The sequence below is a fragment of the Baudoinia panamericana genome (genome assembly GCF_000338955.1).
Source record: "Baudoinia panamericana UAMH 10762 unplaced genomic scaffold BAUCOscaffold_8, whole genome shotgun sequence".
Taxonomy (NCBI): Eukaryota; Fungi; Ascomycota; class Dothideomycetes; order Mycosphaerellales; family Teratosphaeriaceae; genus Baudoinia; species Baudoinia panamericana.
This window is the reverse complement of record NW_006911264.1, coordinates 419,157-432,981: the sequence shown is the minus strand read 5'-3', so window position 1 is coordinate 432,981 and position 13,825 is coordinate 419,157. Positions and strand designations below refer to the sequence as shown.

Below are 13,825 nucleotides of genomic sequence, written 5' to 3'. Positions count from 1 at the left end.
GATGCCAAACACCGCTGCATACGATACATCCTACTTCCGCACTCCCACCTGCGACCAGCCTCCTGATCGACGTTCAATACCGCTGCACCCAGAGACTCCAATACGTCGGAGAGCTCATACCATGTTTTCGGTGCCAATATGTTCATTACCTTACTCACGTGCCTACCTTTTCGGGACTCTGTCGACTTAGGCTAATCACGTCAGTTTTGCCGAGACTCATACTGCAGTGCATCACCCGCGATCATGACTTCTGCATGAACATGATATCAAGTATTCGCTACAAGCCAGACAAGCACCCGTTCGTCCAATATCACGGAAGAATGAGTGGTTTACTTTGAAGAATAATAGTAAATCCGTGCTGCTGCTCTAAGGTTGACCCACATCACAACAACCTCCCGGTTTATTAAGGGTAGCAACGGTTGCGCGATATGAAGGGCAGCTTAAGTGTTACATTCGGCGGTGGAGCCGGTAGAGATGTTCTCGAAGCCGAGGCTGATAAGGTCGCAGCGGCCGGCCAATGGCAGGCTGTTTATTGGTGGGATCGGAATGACACTTGTGCGCGCTGAAAGGCTACTCCACTGGTTGCGGGCAGCCGGCGGCCGTACGTTACATCGAGCAAGGCCTAGGATACCCACGTCAATCGTCGCAGGCGGTTGGCTTCCATACTGCCCGCCATAGCTCTCGAGGGGTTGGCCGTTGCGCCTTGGCTCGCCATCCGCAGCTGTTACCTGTGTGCTGCGATCGGATGTCGGACCGCTCGCAATGCTGCGCGTGCCCGCCATTTGTTGGTACTCTGCAAGGATGGTGCGCAAGGATTCCCAGCATCTTGCGACATTACGGACGTGAAGGCCGTAAAGTAAACGGTCGTTGCAGCGCTGCCTCCGCTCGAGTATCTTGGCATCAGCACTGATAGTGGCCCTCGCTAGTCCGACCGGCCTTAATGTAGCGCAGTCAACTCAGACTCCACTAAGTACCGCAGGGTCTATTCGCGGTCTCGATAGCGGATGGTATGAAAGGCGGAGGTGCAGGTCGAGGCTATCGCCTGTGAGCTGTAACTCCCGATCCAATAAATACAGAACTATCCTGAGAACGTGCTGGAGTTTCAGCAAGTCTCACAGACAGCGGCAGTCAGGCTACATACTCTCAGCATGACGTCCAATACTGCTCTAACCCCGCCCATACCAGGCACGGAAGCGGACGATATCGCCCAACCACCACCGCGAAAAAGACGTCGAAGAACGACAGCAGGCGGAGCGACCGAGGACTGCTTCACCTGCAGGAAGCGGTCAGTCCAGTGCGACCGGAAGAGACCGTATTGCACTCAATGCCTGGATATCGGAAAGGACTGCTCGGGTTACAAAACTACCTTGACATGGGGCGTTGGCGTAGCAAGCAGAGGCAAACTCAGAGGCTTGCATTACCCAATTGCAAATAAGAATGTTGACGGAAACGATACGCTACCAGAGTCGGAAGGGGGTAGACGGCGAAAAAGCTCCGTCTCGACTATCAAGAAGGAAGACCCGAATGAGCCATTTCTTGCGAGCGACCAACAGCCTGTGCCTTTAGCAACACCTAGTCTGCCACTTACCATCCCTCAACCACCCAGTAATTGGCAAAGCTTGAGCCTCCACCAAAGTCTGCCGCCGCGGCGCAGTGAGTATGGCAGACAGAACTCGTTTGTGCTACCACCTCTACATCGTCTTCAAACTGCGCTAGGGCCGCCATATAGGAATCCTAGCGTGCCGAACTCGGGTGTATCAATAGAATCGTACGCAGAGACCGAGTTTCACTCGCCACTGGAGTACCCGCAGACACCTGGGTCTGTCGCCTTCGCAGACCAAACGCGGAACCCGTTCGCTGATCAGCCTTTGGGCCGTGTCACAAGCAACCCGTATACGCCAGCCACTCCGCCAACAGATGCATATACCGATTCTGCTGGCTTCCGTAGGTCTAGCAATGCGATGGATGTGTCGACTATGGATCCTAGTCAATCACAGCTTAGCCCCATGGATGCAATGTTCTACTCCAACGCCGATGTGGCGCTCAGCGATCTCGACTCGTTTACGGCTTCTGTCGAGGAGATGATGGAGGACGAAGAGCAGAACAGCTTGGCGCTTTTTGACTCTCGCTTCTCTAGCCCGTTCTTCCACCTCACGCCGCGCTTGCAGTCATTACTGGATCACTACGATCGCTGCATCTGTCCGTACCTTGTCGCCTTCGACGGCCCACAGAATCCCTACAGAAAGCACATCCTACAACTAGCCGTTGATAACGAAGGCCTACAAAATGCGATTGCAGCCTTAGCGACCAACAACATTCGTATGCGGCAGAAACAGCCGCAGCAACTTGGCTTCGTCGAGGAGCTTATGGACGCGCAAAGTCCGAAGGATGCTCAAGACTCCAAGCAAGCGATGATAGAGGAATCGATGTACAAGCAAATCTCGATTGACCACCTGAACGTTCAACTCACCGAGCGTGGTGCCGCACATGACGACTCCGTCCTCGCTACATTACTGATCTTATGCCTGTTCCATGTCTGCGATTCCGGTTTTAGCAAGTTCAAGACTCAGCTAGCTGGCGTGCAGAAGTTGCTCTCCTTACGCAACCCAACGATCCAGTCAAGCTTCACTGGATGGGTCCAAATGTTCTTCACCTGGTGCGATGTCATCACTTCCACGGTTAATGATCGCGAAGTGCAAATTAAGGGTGAAGCGCTGGATATGCTTGACTTCTCGGCCAATCTAGGCGGGCTGGAGCAGTTCTCTGGCTGCGATGGCAGGCTCTTCAAGCTCATTGCGAGGCTTGGGCGGCTGAACCTTCTGGCGCAGGGACGACCGGTCAAGGATAGTAATGGGATCGTGAGGACGCCGAGAACCTCAGCGAAACGAACGACGACCCGCTCAGGACGAAGGATGAGGCCTTCAACCAAGTTGTTGGCGAACAAGTCGCTGTCTCCGCTTGACTATGAGCATATAGATGGCAATGGCTGGGGCACACCTATCATCTCCTCTGATGAGGACGCAGATGGTACAGCAGACGAAGGACTTGCGGCTACTACTCAAGACGAACGTCGTGAGTTCTGGGAAGATTGGCACGACCTTCGCAATCGCCTTCAAGCGTGGCAGATGGATGCTTCCGTTGTGCCTGCAGCGCATGATCGGACACAGATTGACGCCGGTTACAGAGACCTTGACCACATCAACGAATCGTTCCGCTATTCCGCATTGCTTTACACCGAGCGGCTTGCCAGCCCAGTGCTTCCATCTTCACACCCGCAGTTCCAGACCTTGGTTTCTCAGGCGCTCTATCACATCACAGCTCTTAGTGTCACATCGTGCGTCAACAAGTTCCTGCTATGGCCTCTGTTCATCATTGGGACCGAGTGCGTTGACGAAGGCCATCGCAACATCATCCGAACCCGATGTGTTGAGATTCAACGCGAGAGTGGCTTCTTCAACAATCTCAGCGGATTGGAGGTACTGGAGCGTGTGTGGCGCGAAGTCGGGGAGAACACGCAGGGCAACGAGGTGGAGGAAGTGAGGGTGCGGAGGAGAGACTCTGAGGCGGGCAGAAGGGGTGCGAGGTATGGCCAAGCTTTCCGATGGCGGAAAGCGATGGATCGAGCGGATGGCGAATACATTGTTATCTGATCTACGCTTTGAGCGAGCATAAGCACATAGCAACCCCTAGCGCCAATCGCTCGAACGCGCACGAAACTACGATGAAACGGCCATAATGTGCCCACATTTACTGCTGCCTTGGACCAGCTTCAGCGAGGCCCTCCAGCCCTTGCATTGGGTCTTCCACCGTATCACCATTTGTCTCTGCCGGTTCGTCTATACTGTACTTTGCAGCATAACCCTCCTGTACCTACCGTTTAGCGAAAGGGCAAAACCGTGATCGCAAGTACCAGCTACGTACCTGCTCCCATACTGCTGTCCGACTGCCGAGTCCTTCGTTGGCGTCACGCTGTGGTTTCGCTTGGTTCACTTTGATCACACGACCATACAGCTCAGACTGGTCCATGTTGTCGATCGCTTCTCGAGCGTCTTCCGGCAGTGCAAACTCTACATAGCCGAACCCTCTGTGCGGCTCGGTTGATGAAGCTCTATTAACAATTAGCAGTTACTACTTGCTCCGGAGTTGACAGGTCCAAAGCATACAGCTCTGGTTTAGGTAAGGAGACATCAACGACTTCGCCAAACGGGATGAAGGCGTCGTGAAGCGTCTGCGTCGTCACTTGACCGTCAAGACCGCCAACATACACAGTCGCTCTTTGACGTGATTGATCGGACATTCCGGCCGATACAAAGATGTTCCTGTCAACCTGACTTGTCCATGTGAGTATTGTGGGAATAGGCTGTGTTTTCACCGGCGTCTTCGTTGCTCGTCCTTGTCGTTGTTGCCGTGGGCTGCCAAGACTCAACCTTGACGTCGTTGCGGAACAATTGGCCAGATAAACAACAAGACATTGCACTCTGCCTGCCTCAACTCGACTTCCGCACACCCTGCCCTTGATGTACGTTTGCCGCGATTGAGCGTTTCTTTCTGGCGTAGAGACACCAGGCCACCATTATGGTAGGCTTGAGGGAGCTTCAGCGAACAGCTGTCTTCGCTTGGTCGCCTGGCGCGGCCGCACCGTTCATTGTTACTGGCACCCGTAGCGGCGCACTCAACGATGACCTTTCTGACGAGACGAAGTTGGAGCTCTGGGACCTGGGGCTTGACAAGCTACAACCAGATGCTGAGCTCACACCGATAGTCAGCATCTCGACCGACTCCGGCTTTAACGACATCGCCTGGAGTGAGCCAAATGACGAGTACCCACATGGTCTCGTAGCCAGTGCGTTGGAGAATGGATCTGTAGATGTTTACGATGCGGCGAAGCTGCGTAACGGCGACTCAGACGCACGTGTGTCACGGAACACGAAGCATAGCGGAGCGGTCAAGGCATTGCAATGGAACCCTTTCAAGCATAGTATGCTTGCTTCTGTCGGCGCGAAAGGAGAGATCTATCTTTACGACATGAGCAACGCTGGCAATCCTACAAGCTTCAGACTCGGTGCTTCTGCGGCAAGGGCTGATGACATTGAGTGCTTGGATTGGAATAAGCTCGAGAAGACTCAGCACATCTTGGCCACGGGCAGTAGCGGTGGCTTTGTGACAGTATGGGACGTGAAGCAGAGGAAGGACATACTCACGCTCAATAATCAAGGTCGGAAGGCCGTCAGTGCGGTGGCCTGGGATCCAGAAGAGAGCACGAAGTTGGCTACGGCTACGCCCAGCGATCAGGAGCCACTCATCCTGCTTTGGAGCCTGCGTAACAGCAGCGCACCAGAGCGGACGTTGAAAGGTCACGAACTGGGCGTGCTGGGCTTGTCATGGTGCCTGCAGGACCCAGAGTTGCTTCTGTCTTGCGGCAAGGACAATCAGACAATCTGTTGGAACCCCAAGACCGGCGAGAAATACGGCAGCTTTGCGGCCGGGTCAAATTGGGCCTTCCAAACCAGATGGAATCCACATAACCCAAGCCTGATCGCCAGCGCATCTTTTGACGGCAAAATCTTAATAACATCTACGCAAGCCACGAATACTAAGCCGGAGGACCAAGCTAGCTCGAGTCAAGCACTAGATGGTGAGGATTTCTTTGCTAAGGCGCAAACTCAACCTCAAGGCATCTCCTTCACCATCTCGAAGACGCCCAAATGGCTAGCGCGACCCTCAAACGTCTCCTTCGGCTTTGGCGGCAAGCTGGTACGAGTGAGCACCGACGCTTCGCGGAAGAGCAAGGTTGTCGTCGAGACCTTCGCTATCGACACAACGATCGGCGACACTGCTGCAAAGTTTGAACAGCAACTGCAGGGCGGCGACCTAGCAAGTCTTTGTGCGAGTAAAGTCGAAGAAGCACCGACTGAGGAGGAGAAGGCCGATTGGCAGATCATTGCGACACTGAATGCCGGCAAGTCACGAAAGAAGCTGAGAGAGTACATAGGTTTCAATGATAACATAGATTGGCTCTCTACCGAGGCAGAGAAGCCTGGTACGAACGGCGATACGTCGAGGCCGAAGACAAACGGCGAGAAAGACGATTTCTTCAGCAGTGCTGGTGATGATGACGGCTTCCTTGCAAACCTGGCGTCTACGAAGGGCGCCAAGACCAACAATCCTTTTCACATGTACACGGGAAACGAATCGGAGGCGGACAAGAGCATAACGCGGGCGTTGATGCTCGGCCAATTCGAGCGGGCTCTTGAGATATGCTTACGAGAAGATCGCATGTCTGACGCTTTCATGATCGCCGTCTGCGGAGGCCAGGCGTGCATCGACAAGGCGCAGAACGCATACCTGAAGAAGAAAGCGAAGGGTCCGAATTACCTACGTCTCCTGGCTAGCATTGTCGGGAAGAATCTATGGGATGTCGTGCATAACGCTGATTTGCAGAACTGGAAGGATGTCATGGTTACGCTATGTACCTATGCCGACGAGACCGAGTTTGCGGACCTTTGCGAGGCGCTCGGTGACAGGCTGGAAGAAGCCTTCCAAGGTGGCGATCAGTCGAAGTCCTTGAGGAGAGACGCCTCGTTCTGTTATCTAGCAGGCTCGAAGCTGGAGAAAGTTGTCCTCAACTGGGTGGAAGAGTTACAGGAGCAAGAGAAGTCTGCGCTTCAATCGTCGGACAGCGAAAACACATTCTCGGTGCACGCACGATGTCTGCAAAGCTTTGTTGAGAAGGTCTCCGTTTTCCGCAAAGTCGCGAGCTTCAGAGATACACAGCTACAAGCCGCGAACGAGTGGAAGCTTGCACCTCTTTACAGCCTCTACGCTGAGTACGCCGACATTCTGGCTGCTCACGGTCAGCTCGGAATCGCAGAGCAATACTTGAGCTTGCTGCCAAACAAATTCACTGGCGCTGACGCGGCGCAGCAAAGGGTGCGTCAGGCCACGAAGAAAGCCGCGGCTGCGGCTACGGTGACTTCACGACAATCTGCTACGGCGCAACGTCCTGCTTCATCAGCTCAAACCGCACGGCAGCCTTACCAGCCCGCGCAGCCTCTCGTTAACCAAGCCCGTAACGCAACACCGGGGCCTTACGCGCCTGGTGCACCAGCAACAGCCCCGGTGGCAGCAGTCCAAAGTCCATATGCTCCAACTCAGAACAGCTATGCGCCGGCCGGCTACCAATTGTCACAGCCTGCACCATATGGCCAGCCAGCCGGATACGGTGGATATCAGCCGCCTCAACAACAGGCGAGCCTACCTCCACCACCTCGTGGTTCTACCGCTTCGCCCTCCATCCCTCCTCCATCTCAGGCAAAGAACGTTGGCGACTGGAATGACATGCCCGCCAACTTCTTCAAGGACCGGCAGCCGAACTCACGAAGAGGCACACCTGGCCCGCAACCGGTCATCTCACCGTTTCCAAACGCCCAGCCGCCACAACTCTCTCCTCCACCGCCTACCGGGCCGCCGCAGTACGGTGTACCAAGGCAACAGACACCGTTACCGCCGCCACCGAAGGCGGGTGAGACGCCTGCAAGAGTGACATCTCCGCTTGCAGGGCCTCCTCCAACGCAGCGGCCATCTGGCTCTGCTGCTAGTCCTTATACACCGGTGCAGTCTTCGTACCCGTCCACCGGCTCAACGTTACCGGCACCTGCGCCGCCTCCTGTAGCCAGAGGGGCTTCGCCGTACCAGCCGCCTCCGTCAACCTCTAACGCTGCCCCGTCAAGCAGATACGCCCCTGCTCCCGGCACGCCATCCTCTCAGATTCCTGGTCAGCCGCCACAGCAGAGGCAAGTAGCACCTAATCCTTATGCAGCACAACAACCACAAGGTCCCTATGCGCCGCAGTCGCAACCGCAGACTCCATACGGCCAACCTCCGCAAGCGCAAGCGCAAGCACCTCCACCCGCAGGCCCACCGCCGCGTGGGCCTCCCAAGATGACACAGACGCCGTCGGCTTCAGCCCAAGGCACTCCTATCCGTGGCGGACCAGCACCACCAGTCCAGCCTCTACCGCAGTCAGCATCTGATGCGAACCCCAACTCAACCGAAAACGCCCAACCTCCACCATCTTCCAAGCCGAAGTATCCACGCGGAGACCGCTCGCATATCCCACCAAATGCTCAACCCATCGTGGACCTGCTCTCGCCGGAAGTGGCGCGGATCAAGTCCGCCGCACCTCAAGCCTTCAAACCGCAGGTCGACGACATGGACAAACGGATCAACATCCTCTTTGATCATCTCAACAATGAGGATCTGCTAAAGGAGGATACAGTGCAGCAGATGGTGGAGATCAGTCGGTGCGTGCAAGGGAAGGATTGGGACCGAGCTTCTGCCATCTTCGCGGAAATGCAGGCGGCGAAGCTGGAGAGTGAGGGCACGCATTGGATGGTGAGTCAAACATCGTGTGGTGTAATGCATATCTACCAAGACTAACCGACGTCTCTCTAGGTCGGCATCAAGCGACTCATCAACATCGGCAAGGCCACAAGCAAGTAGCTGCGAGCTCTTCTGGCTTGCAAGCATCGAACAACTAGAGCATTGCATAAAAGTACCACGATGTCTATGATCACAACCATGAACATGTGTTTCGGTTACTCACTAATAGCGTACGTGGAGCCTGCGCATGTTTCGGCACACCTTGAGAGTTTTCATTTCTCTCACGTCCTGCCAAGGCTTGGTTCCCCGACCTCACCTTGCAGCAGCAGAAGCTTGCGTTGCTTGCACCTGCGCTGTCTCCTGCAGAAGCCTTAGTTTATCTCTGACAACGTGTGGTTCTTGACAGCCCGTAGAGTTCTGTTCCTGCGTGGCGCCTTCCCAGTTTCACAGTGAAACTGTGCTAGCGGGCTCGTGCCGCTGCGTACCGCTCGCTGAGGAAACTCTAAGGATGACTTGGCAACGCTGCCCGCCACCGCTCTTCTTCCCTTCCAGCGCGGTTTCCAGCTGCAATCACGGCGAAGACTGCTTGCAGCTTACATACATATACATGCATCCCGACCAAGTGGCATCGCTGGGCGCGCGTGCGCATGCGGGCGGTCGCTCTTGCGTTGGGTCTAACTTCGGTTGCTTGCCGAAACAAGGTTGAGACCTGGCACAAGGAAAGCGCGTCCTGCATCACTCCGTCGGCAAACCGGGCGAGCTGGGAACTGCAGGCCTTGATGAACCATGGCAATACGGCATACCGCCTGTAAATGCAAGACGCACTTCAAGCTTCGTATGTCGTGTTACTGCTGAAGCCAATGAACTGCGTCATGCGTGAATCGTAAGTGCAGTTGTGTGAACGCGCCCTTTCCCTGATTGTGGAGGCTGGCACGGCTGGGTTGCACAAACACAAAACCCACCGCTCCTGCCAAACGACACTCACTCCGTGTGCACAACAAAAGCTCCCGCACGAAAATCTCTTCCTCTTCCACACAACACACTACATTACAACATTGTCAGCACCGCCATTCGATATCGCCGCCGTCCCGTCCATTGCTCCTGCTGCATCATCATATCTCCATCAGCTGCTCAAGCAGACATTCATCGAAACTAACAAACTCCAAGCATATCAATCAAGATGCGCTCCTTCATCGCGGTCGGCCTCTTCGCGGTCGCGGCCCTTGCAGATGTGACTGGTGGTAAGTCATCAGTGCCATACCGGCCTCCATCACATAATCATCGCTTCCATTGACCGCCCTATATGAGCATACGCTAACCGCTTCTACAGAGCCTGTAGCATACGTGACCGACTACAGTGGGGTGGCACTAATAGGTTTGGCAGTGACGGTCACCGCCACAACGGCGACCACCATCTACAGCTGCGAGTCAAGTGAGTGTTCCTCTGCTGCCACGTCAAGCCCCAGCATGAACACTATCGTCGGCACATACCCTGTGCTTTCGATCCTCTCCTGCGCTCTGACATCCTGCACTGCCTCCCCTACCACCCTCCTCACTGTTACGTCATCACGAACATCCGCCGAGCAGGCGGCGACGACAAACGCTGTTAGCGTTCTGTCTTCTGCACTTTCCACCAGCATCCCCGTCATCCTTCCCTCCTCGTCTCCTACCACCGTACCGGGCTGGCATTGGAGTTCGGTCAACTCACAATCGACTTCTTCTTCAGGCACCAATGTTGCTCCTCTGCCAGTCGGCCCGGCCACCGCAAGCTCTTCGCCCTCGGCCTACCAGTCCAGCGTGCCGGCGAGCAGCGTCGCTCCCATCTCCTCTACTACGGTCACCACAACCATCACCCCATCAAGCACCCCGGCTGCCATCGCTTCGGTCTCCAGCGCTTCATCCTACACCACCACGACCATGAGCGTCCCGGCTAGCGTGTCCACCTCTCTGAGCAGCTCCGGCAACACCGTCGTCCCAGTTATCGTTCCGGCCACGAGCGGTCCCGCTTCCACTACGGCGCCCGCTCCATCCTCATCTGCGGCTCCTGCTCCATCATCCTCCGCCGCTGGTGCTGTCTCCGGCAGCGCCTCAAGCGCCACACCGATGGGCACTTCCAGCATGAGCATGACTCCTGCCTCGAGCTCCGCTCCATCCGCCTCCGGTAGCTCATCAGCAAGCGGGAGTGCCACAGCCAACCCGGTCAGTGGGTCAAGCGCTGCCGCCACCACCACGCCGGCCCCGCCAGCGTCTGCGGCTGCAACCAATGCTGCAAACATGAAGGAGTTCCCTGCTGCAATGGGTGGACTCGCGGCTGCTGCTGCGGCTCTGCTCTTCATCTAAGCGCAGACTCTTCGACAGGGTAGCGCCAAGCTGCCCTTCCTTGACACTGTTTCGAGACTCCTCGACACTCACCAACACGCATTGGAGAGCTGCAGAAAGCGAGTCATCCCATAGCGATCAGGCGTTCACTAGGGCGTCCCGGGCATGAAACGACGGATACCCAACATAGCATGTTTTATGATTGATTGAGGGAGGAGTACGATTGACGATGCATATGGCAAAGGCACATCAGAACGGTTGGCTCCGTCGAGTCTTCATGTACTTGTAACTGCTTTGCCCAGCGAGAAAGCAATAATGTAATGCTTGCACGGCCAGCCAACAACCCGATCACTGTTTCTCTGAAGTCTTTGTTGCATAAAGTCTAGGCATTGTTCAAGGTGTCTTCTTGATCTGTCCACCCAACACCGAGCACGCTGTGACGCCTGACCGGTTCGCCCCACAGTTGCGATGACATGTGAGCAATGAAGCTTCCATCACCAGCGCCGAAGCGTCTCACGGACACAGGCTAACTAAATCTACGCTGACACGTCTGCGTCGCGAAATCTCACTGAGCAGACCATGACAGCGCACCGATGACCTCGCGTACTCGGCGGTAGCTGAGAATCCATTATATCAAGATGCCAGGCTCAAGTCGACGGTCCATCTCTCTGCCCACTCTTCCACTCCGCCGTTCAGGCCTCAACCTAGACCTGCGCAACTCCGCAACCCGGCAGCAGCTCCTCGCCGGATCAATAGATCTCCTCCGGAATGCGCTACTCGTTCTGTTCATCCTGCGGTACACGCGCAAGACTTTAGCACACCTACGCGGATATGGCCTGCTCGGTTCCCTACAGCGCCTCTACAAAGACCTATACCGCAACTTCTATGCCCTCTTCCTCCGCCTCCCATTCGTCCAGGCCAAAGTGCGCAAGGATGTGGATAAAGCGATGAGCGAACTGGAAGGGAAGCTCGTGCCCACCGGACCGGGAGTCACTACGTATACGAGCTTACCGCTTGCGGGATGGACGGTCGAGCAGATCCGCAAGGAGCTGGAGAAGTTGTCGGAGATGAAGCATACGCGGTGGGAGGATGGGAGGGTCAGTGGAGCGGTGTATCACGGGGGCAATGAGCTTTCGGATTTGCAGAGTGAGGCGTTCCGGAAGTTTGGCGTCAGTAACCCCATACACCCTGATGTGTTTCCCGGGGTGAGGAAGATGGAGAGTGAGATTGTTGCGATGACGCTGGCGCTTTTTCATGGCCCGGCTAACGGAGCGGGTGTGACGACTAGTGGAGGCTCGGAGAGTATATTGATGGCTGTGCTCTCTGCGCGGCAGAAGGCGTGGAAGGAGAGAGGGGTGAGGGAGCCGGAGCTAGTGCTACCTGAGACCGCACATACGGCATTCAGGAAGGCGTGCGAGTACTTCAAGATCAAGGTCCATCTCGTGCCTTGTCCGGCCCCGAGCTACAGAGTTCATACACCCACGGTAAGCCGACTGATCAACAGCAACACCATCTTGCTGGTCGGCAGCGCGCCCAACTTCCCTCATGGCATCGTGGACGACATACCCGCCCTTTCGCGACTCGCACAGAAGCACAAACTGCCATTGCACGTCGACTGCTGTCTCGGCAGCTTCGTGATACCGTTCTTGGAGAAAGCAGGCTTCCCAGCACCCGAGTTTGACTTCAGAGTTCCTGGCGTGACGAGCATAAGCGTCGACACGCACAAGTATGGCTTCGCGCCGAAAGGGAACAGTGTGGTGCTGTATCGTTCCACGGAGCTCAGGCGGTATCAGTACTATGTCTGTCCTGACTGGTCTGGCGGCGTATATGCGAGCCCGAATATGGCCGGCTCGAGACCTGGCGCGTTGATTGCGGGCTGCTGGGCGAGTCTGATGCGGATGGGTGAGGATGGCTATCTAGATACGTGCTTGAAGATTGTGGGCGCGAGACAGCGGGTTGAAGATGCGGTTCGCGAGAACGAGAAGCTGAAGGCGAGCTTGAAGATCATTGGCAAGCCGATGGTGTCTGTCGTTGCTTTTAAGGCGGATGAGGCCGCTCCGTTCGCTGACAAAGTGGATGTCTACGACGTCGCTGACGGTATGAGTGGCAAGGGCTGGCATTTGAATGCGCTGCAGGACCCGCCGGCAATCCACGTTGCAGTGACAATCCCTATCGTTACGGTGGTGGACGAGCTGATTAGAGATTTGGAAGTGGTGGTGCAGGAGTGCAAGGGCAAAGCGGTAGAGAAGAAAGGCGATGCGGCGGCATTGTACGGTGTCGCCGGCGCTTTGCCGGATAAAAGCATCGTCAGGGAACTGGCAAGGGGGTTTTTGGACACCCTTTACAAGACCGCATGAGACTGCTGGCGTATCTGAGAGCGTGCAGAATGTAGCGTTGCATTTGAGCGAGTTCTGCATGATGAGAGCGTTCGGTAGCGCAGACTGCATGTACAGATTGATTGAGCTGCATTGGCTACGCGCAGTAACCCTTCAACACTCCGCCCGTGCCGACCGCCATTCCTTGCGCCGCAATTACGTGTCGAGTCTTGTAGGGAAGGTGCCCTTCTCTCTCTGGTCATCCCATCTCTCGCACCATGAGCTCGGGCATAGGGATCGGTAGGCGAGGAAGAACTGCCACAGATGATTAGCATTACTCAGCGAACAGGTCGTGAGGCTGGCTCGCTGTACCTGACGGCAAGGCTTGAAGTCTTCACCCTTGGCGAGGATGCACTTGTGGTAGTCGACGTAGTTCTGCCAGCAGTGCTTGGTTTGGTTCTGGTTCGGGAAGCGAGCATCGAAGCCTATAGGTACATCAATATCATTCCCCATCACTCCACAGACTTTTCCGGGGTGCTCGTCTCGTTCAGTGGACGTATGGGTGGTACGGCGGCTTACCGGCTGTGGTCACATTAGCATGGCTATCTTCTTCGCATTGGTGGAGGGAGGGAAGACAGACCTGTCACGAACTTAAAGGGCATGGTAACGCGATCCTCGTCGTCCGACATCTTGGCGGTGTTTACTGGTATAGACTGTGGTGTAAAGTGTGCGCTTCTTCGCCGTGCTAGCTTACTCTATGTCCAGTGGTATCAATGATTGAAGCAGGAGGAGGAACTCGGCTCATGCAC

General features: G+C 55.7%; 5 protein-coding genes across 5 annotated transcripts; 4 read left to right on the top strand and 1 right to left on the bottom strand.

Moving 5' to 3' along the window:
• Positions 1-1,148: 1,148 nt before the first annotated feature.
• BAUCODRAFT_72261 (uncharacterized protein) lies at positions 1,149-3,650 on the top strand (the record flags this gene model as incomplete). The annotated part of the gene is made up of 2 exons (XM_007679362.1): positions 1,149-1,476; positions 1,567-3,650. 2 exons carry the CDS (start codon positions 1,149-1,151, stop codon positions 3,648-3,650), a joined length of 2,412 nt encoding a protein of 803 aa, XP_007677552.1.
• Positions 3,651-3,747: 97 nt separating this feature from the next.
• Positions 3,748-4,297, bottom strand: BAUCODRAFT_123579 (uncharacterized protein; the record flags this gene model as incomplete). The annotated part of the gene is made up of 3 exons (XM_007679528.1): positions 3,748-3,864; positions 3,922-4,108; positions 4,164-4,297. The coding sequence occupies 3 exons, from the start codon at positions 4,295-4,297 to the stop codon at positions 3,748-3,750; spliced, it is 438 nt and encodes a 145-aa protein (XP_007677718.1).
• BAUCODRAFT_35095 (uncharacterized protein) lies at positions 4,295-8,900 on the top strand. Its single transcript, XM_007679219.1, has 2 exons — positions 4,295-8,394; positions 8,455-8,900. The coding sequence occupies exons 1-2, from the start codon at positions 4,576-4,578 to the stop codon at positions 8,500-8,502; spliced, it is 3,867 nt and encodes a 1,288-aa protein (XP_007677409.1). The 5' UTR covers positions 4,295-4,575; the 3' UTR covers positions 8,503-8,900.
• Positions 8,901-9,706: 806 nt separating this feature from the next.
• BAUCODRAFT_35091 (uncharacterized protein) lies at positions 9,707-11,118 on the top strand. Its single transcript, XM_007679218.1, has one exon. It carries the CDS (start codon positions 9,850-9,852, stop codon positions 10,720-10,722), a length of 873 nt encoding a protein of 290 aa, XP_007677408.1. The 5' UTR covers positions 9,707-9,849; the 3' UTR covers positions 10,723-11,118.
• A 5-nt stretch (positions 11,119-11,123) lies between these two features.
• Positions 11,124-13,502, top strand: BAUCODRAFT_35090 (uncharacterized protein). The gene is made up of 2 exons (XM_007679217.1): positions 11,124-13,331; positions 13,389-13,502. Exon 1 carries the CDS (start codon positions 11,340-11,342, stop codon positions 13,056-13,058), a length of 1,719 nt encoding a protein of 572 aa, XP_007677407.1. The 5' UTR covers positions 11,124-11,339; the 3' UTR covers positions 13,059-13,331; positions 13,389-13,502.
• Positions 13,503-13,825: the final 323 nt, after the last annotated feature.

Coding starts and splice junctions, on each gene's coding strand:
- BAUCODRAFT_35095 (XM_007679219.1), top strand. CDS start 4,576: ATGGTAGGCTTGAGGGAGCTTCAGCGAACAGCTGTCTTCGCTTGGTCG. Junction 8,395..8,454: donor GTGAGGGCACGCATTGGATG/GTGAGTCAAACA, acceptor ACGTCTCTCTAG/GTCGGCATCAAGCGACTCAT.
- BAUCODRAFT_35090 (XM_007679217.1), top strand. CDS start 11,340: ATGCCAGGCTCAAGTCGACGGTCCATCTCTCTGCCCACTCTTCCACTC.
- BAUCODRAFT_35091 (XM_007679218.1), top strand. CDS start 9,850: ATGAACACTATCGTCGGCACATACCCTGTGCTTTCGATCCTCTCCTGC.